The sequence below is a fragment of the Chanodichthys erythropterus genome, chromosome 22, assembly GCF_024489055.1.
Source record: "Chanodichthys erythropterus isolate Z2021 chromosome 22, ASM2448905v1, whole genome shotgun sequence".
Taxonomy (NCBI): domain Eukaryota; kingdom Metazoa; phylum Chordata; class Actinopteri; order Cypriniformes; family Xenocyprididae; genus Chanodichthys; species Chanodichthys erythropterus.
Window position 1 is genome coordinate 34,227,874 of NC_090242.1, and position 6,412 is coordinate 34,234,285.

General features: G+C 35.4%; 1 protein-coding gene across 1 annotated transcript; it reads right to left on the reverse strand.

Annotated features, from left to right (window-relative positions):
• Nucleotides 1-121: 121 nt before the first annotated feature.
• Nucleotides 122-1,843, reverse strand: LOC137012312 (gastrula zinc finger protein XlCGF8.2DB-like). The gene is made up of 3 exons (XM_067375436.1): nt 1,786-1,843; nt 850-1,044; nt 122-597 (listed from the first exon to the last, which is right to left on the reverse strand). The coding sequence occupies exons 1-3, from the start codon at nt 1,841-1,843 to the stop codon at nt 122-124; spliced, it is 729 nt and encodes a 242-aa protein (XP_067231537.1).
• Between the last annotated feature and the right edge of the window lie 4,569 nt (nt 1,844-6,412).

Genomic DNA, 6,412 nt, shown 5'->3' on the forward strand with positions numbered 1-6,412 from the left:
CATTTCATAAAGTTATGAAGTATAGATAGATAGATAGATTATCCAATAACGCTACACATAAAACAGATTATTATTTTTTTTAATTAAAAAATAACAGGCAGCATACCAACATGAACATTTGCTAATTAGACAACTTTGGGCAACACTTTTTCTTATGAGTCCATAGATTAAATAATCGGGTGTAACTCTTCTCACACGAAGAGCACTGGTGCGGTTTCTCTCCAGTATGAACTCTCTGGTGTTTTTTTAATGCACCCGAAGTAATGAAGGTTTTCCCACAGCAAGAGCACATATAAGGTTTTACACCAGTATGAATACTTTCGTGCTCTTTTAAATGTTGCAGTCTTGTAAAACACTTTCCACAAAAATAACAAATGTGAGGCTTCACAGCTGCATGGAGTTTAAGGTGTCTTCTTAAGCCTAATTTTGCAAAAAATGTTTTATCACACTGATCGCAGCTGAATGACTTCACTCCAGAGTGAACGTGCAGATGATCATTGAGAGCGGTTTTGGATGTGAAACTGTTTCCACACTGAGAGCACGTATAAGGCCTCTCTCCAGTGTGAATTCTCATGTGTCTTATAAGGTTTGCTTTTTGTACACAACTCTTTCCACATTGAGTGCATGTGAACAGTTTTTCTCCAGTGTGAATTCTCGTGTGTATGTTAAGCTTTGATTTAGTCTTGCAACTCTTTCCACACTCAGAGCATGTGAACTTTTTTTCTCCATTGTGATTTCTCGTATGGACATTTAAGTCCTTTTTGCGACAGAAACTCTTTCCACACTGAGTGCATGTATAAGGCCTCTCTTCAGTGTGAATTATCATGTGTACCTTAAGGTGTCCTTTATGTTTGTAACTCTTTCCACACTCAGAGCAGGTGACTGGTTTTTCTCCAGTATGAATTCTCATGTGTCTGTTAAAGTGTGATTTATAAGTGAAAATCATTCCACACTCAGAACAGGTTAAAGATTTTTTGACTCGAGATTTTCCAGCTTGTTTCTGTGTGAAATTCTCTTCAGTCTTTGAAATGGCTCCATTTCCATCTTCATTTTTGAAATTAGTATTTTGAAGCAGATGTTGTTCATCTTCATTTTTATATGTCAGTTTTCCATCTTCATTTGTGAAATGATGCTGTTTGTCTTCATTTACTTCCATCAGGTCTAAAATAAACATTAAATTAAATTAACAAAAAACAAATGAGAAATAAAGTTAATTCTTAATTTAGCACAAATCTAATTTACTTCTGTCTACTAGTATCTAGTTCTAGATGTATTCTTATGTCAGTTTTCATCTAAAGCCCAAAGTATAATTCACTTTTTACGTGTATACAGGGGTCAGAATTCATCATCAGAAGAGTCTGAGTGTACTGTACGCGCACCACCTGATTTTTGTTACTGTGCATACTTGTACGCCCAGGTAGCATTTAATTTGTTTTGCAATAATTAGTTTACCCACAAGGTGGCAACCATGCCCTGGGGGCATCGATTCACAAGGTAGTCAAAGAAAAACTGCATTAACAAAACAGACCGGAACACATGCAAGCTACAGCGACAATGGAGGCCTACATAGATGAGAGATTGTGCAAAGAAGTTAGAAAGTAGCCTCATCAACTCTAGCATGAAAGAATACAAAGAAATTTAACATGGGTTGTAACAAGTCAAATTAAGTATACTTTGCAAGGTTGTGCATTTTACTGTGTGCATTCACTAGCATAGACGTAAAAATATTCCTAGGGCTTTAATGTTCCTCATCAGTCATTAAAGAGAAGGAAGGAAAAAACCAACCTATTTGTTCTTCTGTATCTTCATCCTTTATTCTGCAGGGTTCTTCCTGAAACTCCATCTTTACTATAGTATGTCAGTAGTTTCTCCTGGAATAATTCCTCCTGCTTGCTGATTCTTCTTCTCCTGTGGGAAGATAGGGAATATTCCCCAACATTTAAACTCTCATGAATAGCTGTGGGAGTGGCTTCACTGACTGAAGGTGTGAATTATGGTCACTGTTGCTCATTTAGCAGATTATCCAGCTTTAAAGGTAGGGTAGGTCATTTTCAGGAAGGTTATCCACCCTCCCTTCAGAGCGTCTCCAAAGCCACACTTCCTCCAAAACACATGAAAGCGTACAGCAGGGAGCAAAAACAGCAAGTGTTTCTGACTGCGTCCCTCAGTGCTACAAACCACGCGCCAACAAATTACACCCCCTACCTCAAGTTATGCCCCTATAATGAAAAAGCCATTCACAATGTCATCAGATCCCCTCCCTCTAGATTTGTTGACATCATTACTACTACTACTCTTCTGGTATAAAATTTAAGCTTCACTATCGCCACCTTGTGATAAAGCAAACAGATCTTATAACATTTCAGATTTATGACTTATTTTTAACAGCATTAATTATGGGATTTGTCTGTTTGATTCATTGTTTCAAATGGATCATGTATACATGCAAGTCATAAGTGTGTTTCTTACTTAAGACTAGTCAGTTACAAAACAAACTAATAAATTCAAGTAATGAACCGCTCAGAGTATAACGTCAAGGGTTTTAATCTCTTTCAAACTACAGTAGTTGTGGCATGAATGCAGAATATCCTTGTTGTTTGGTTCAGGAGGATTGTAAACGGTGGCTGCTTTTTGTTTTTGGTGCTCTGTGACTGATGTCTGTCTACAACTCTGCATAGCCTTATGCCGAGTTCACACTACACAATTTTCATCTGATCACTGTTCTTTTCACAATGCATGACTATCTGGGGTAGACTTTACAATAGTAAGAATAGCCGATACCTCTGTATGGTTCGCAAATTATGTTTCACAACCACAACCGTGAGAAGTGAGAAGAAAATAAGGAAAGGTCACAAGTGAACCGAAGTTCTCACACAAGATTAGGGCGGTCAAATTTGAATATTCGTCGAATTTAAAAAAAAAAAAAAAAAAAAAGGCACATTCGAATGTAAAACCCGTGCATTCGAATTTTAGCAGTGTCAAGAGGTGTGCAAGCCATGTTGACGTAACTGACGCGGCTTGTTTGTTGTTATGTTATCCAGTACTGCAGGGTGCATTAATGTGATAAATATAATAGAGTCGTCAAAAAGTGAGCACGCTGATGTTGACACAACTTCACAACTTCACTGGATCAGATGGATATGTATGAAAGAAACTATGCTACCCTCTCAGTTGGTGGCAAAAAACATGCAGTGTGTTTACACATATTGGGCAGCTGGCAAAGACATAAGTTGACTATACCTGGCTGGCACATCGGTCAGGGTTGCGTTTCCCAAAGCGAACTATGGTCGCAAGTTCCGTCGTTACCAAGAGAGTTCAGTGGGACTTAAGAACATAGTTGACTAACGATGCTTTTGGGAAACACACCCCGGAGCTGAGCGCGTGTTTTCATCAGCTGTACATTGTCAAAAAAAAAAAAAAAAGGAAAAAAACACCTCCTGGTGTTTTGACGAGCAATATGTAGATGTGTAGTGAGCAGACTATTTCTGAATGGCAGGTCCCCATTTTGTGTTCATGTAGTACAAACATTACGCTGTCTGTTGAAGCGTTTTTTCTCAGGTTCGTGATGTACTTACAGTTTTTATGCACTTTTTTGTTACCATGCATGTATTTATAAACAATTGTTTGAAAAAAAAAAAAAAAGTGAATGTCATTTCATTTCAATAAAAGATGCGATGCTTGATTTGGTGTATATTTGCTTATTGCGCTAGCTCGCGCTCTCTTGTGGGCATAGCAGACAATAAAATACTTTTTTTCCCCTCTAACATTAAGTATTGCCTTTGGAATTTGAATATAATTCCAATTTTGCAAATATTTCAGAAAGAATTTTGAATTTAGCTTGTCAACCATTTTGACAGCCCTACACAAGATTGGAATTGATATTAAAAATGTGAGCCCACAAGAAGCTTGCCTTCCAAGTTGTCTGTGTGCCAATTTGACTTTACATGCTATATTCATTACCTGGTTGTTTACCTTATCAAATAGTTTGTTTAAAAAAAGACACTTTTGCACAGTTTTATATATATATTATATTATAACATATTATAATATTATTGTTAAATAAAATGCTTTGTTCAGTTCTGTTCTTATAACTGCCACAAACAGAAATAAGAAATCAATGAATAAATATTGATTCTGTATATCAGTTATCGGCCACATAAACATGCAAACAATTAGTATTGATAAAAAAAAATTGGTCGATCTTTACATTCAACTAGCTTTAAAAAAAAAAAAAAAAAAAACTGGTTCTGGAACAAATCGCCTACTCTGCCTTTAAGTGTTTTGCCCAAACAAGTTTCTTTTTTTTTTTTTTAGAAACAATTCAGCTCCTCTAGCTGATTTGTATGTTGCTTACATTCGATATGATTTACATGAATTGAAAACTGTTTACTAGGTTTCATTCGTTCATTGCACAAGATGAAAACACAAATCACAATCTTTAGGAATTGTAATATGAAAAACCAGCCAGAGTTTACGTTTCACGAGCGTAATGAAGCCTAGAGTCACTAAATGAACTGACTCGTTTGGTCGATTGGATTAGATTGGATTTTATCCTAATGATAAAATAAAGGTACTCACAGTCTAAAAAAAACAGCAGATTTAGATCAGAATCAACGGCTGTGTTCCACTTCACATGTTTATGTTCCCTTCCCTCGCTGGCTCGCTCACTTCTCTTCTTCTCTTGGACTCGTCTGTAATTGCTTCGGTTGAGCGCCCTCTACTGGCGGAAATCTAACCTTCATAGACTAGTTGCAGGTGTAATCTGCAAACACTATTTATCTGAAATTTAAAATAAAAAAAGGTAAATAGATAAAAATAAATAAATAAAAACTAATAATAACATAAATGTACACATGTTTAAATCCAGAAGCATACATAATGCACACCAATTTTTTAGAACAGGAAATATAATAAATTGTGACTATTGTATTTCATTAGAACATCAATCTTATAATTTAATCAAATCTAGTTTGCACATACTTTATAATATAACATATAGTTTAAAGTTTAACATATAAGTTTAATTATATAACAATATTAACTAAACTTGAAATGGTTACAAATAGTTTGTATAAATAATTTAATTGTTCCCAGAATGTTATAGCTACAAAAAGCAAAAAAACAGATTTTGTTCAAACACTTTCTAGACTCTAAATAATGACAAACAAATTAATTTATCTCATCAAAAGCTGTTAATATTAGAAATTTATATTTTCAGCAATTAGCAATTCTTCAATTCCCACAGCAGTTCAGAGAGAAGCTGAAAGAATACTGATGTAGCCTGATCGCAAAGATTTAACTTAAAGACTATATCATCATTTATAGCAGTACAATTAGACTTTATTGTATGTTATGTCTGAAATAAATGATTCAGTTGTTTGTGCGTCTTAAATTGTGTTTGCCAGGTTTCATTTATTCATTATGGGGAATTAGTTAGACCCCATAAAGGGATCAACCAGCTCAATAAAGACCAGTAGTCAAAGTTAAAGTCCAACAAGCTAAAAGAGAGTTTACCAAAGACCAAGTTCTCTGCACTTCCATAGGCCATAGAAAATTAGCAAGAGGATGCAGCTTCTAACTAACTTAGACATCATCTTTGAAGTTCTATATACAAAAGAAACTTTAGTAAGGGTCACAGGTGAGTCAATGTTTTGAAGGACTCTTCTCATCTTGGCTGCTGTTGAATACTCCTGGGGACTATTACTTTGGCATGGTCGGTCACATGCCACTACTTTAAATCTGCGTATTGTCAGAACTTCACTGGAACAGAACATCCACACAAGAAACATTACCATTTCATTATATAATACAAGAATAAATCCACACCCCTTCAATTACTATGACCCTGCCAAAATGTCCATGTCAAATGAAACTGATTTTAGCAAATTACCCTCTTAGATTAAATAACTCTATGGAAACTAATTGTAGATTTTGCTAAAAGGTACACTTTAACACTAACTTTTGAAAAAAACTGCATGCATTTTGCAGAATACCACTGTTTTGGTTGCGCTTAGGCTCCACTTGACTATGCGGATGAATATGATTATCCAACTGATTATAAAACATTCACTACTACCCTTAAGAGAAATAACCAGCTTAAATGAAAAGGATCTCGAGCTGACTAGCTGAAGACATTAGCTTTACCCATTAATAAACGGTACTTTCTTTAAAATAAATTCCAGCACAGCGCTACAATAACCATAATGAGCCTTCACAATAGATGATGCTTTACAATGAACTCTGTTAGAGTTACATATGGCAATTTATATGTTCAATGAAATACCTTACTCACCTTTTCCACATCACTTTTACAGTGTTAGGGATTACCGGTTTAGGACACGAGACCAGATATGATGAAAGAAGAGATCAGGAGTAAGAAGTGCAATCAATTGGAAGAAAATTTTACTGAAGA

Bases quoted from the DNA above. Each gene is read 5' to 3' on its own strand.
- LOC137012312 (XM_067375436.1), bottom strand. From the start codon at position 1,843: ATGGAGTTTCAGGAAGAACCCTGCAGAATAAAGGATGAAGATACAGAA. The intron at 1,045-1,785 runs GTTGGTTTTTTC...TCAAAAATGAAG, and splicing joins AGATACAGAAGAACAAATAG to ATGGAAATGGAGCCATTTCA. The intron at 598-849 runs ATAAAGGACACC...AGAGTTGTGTAC, and splicing joins GTGTGGAAAGAGTTACAAAC to AAAAAGCAAACCTTATAAGA.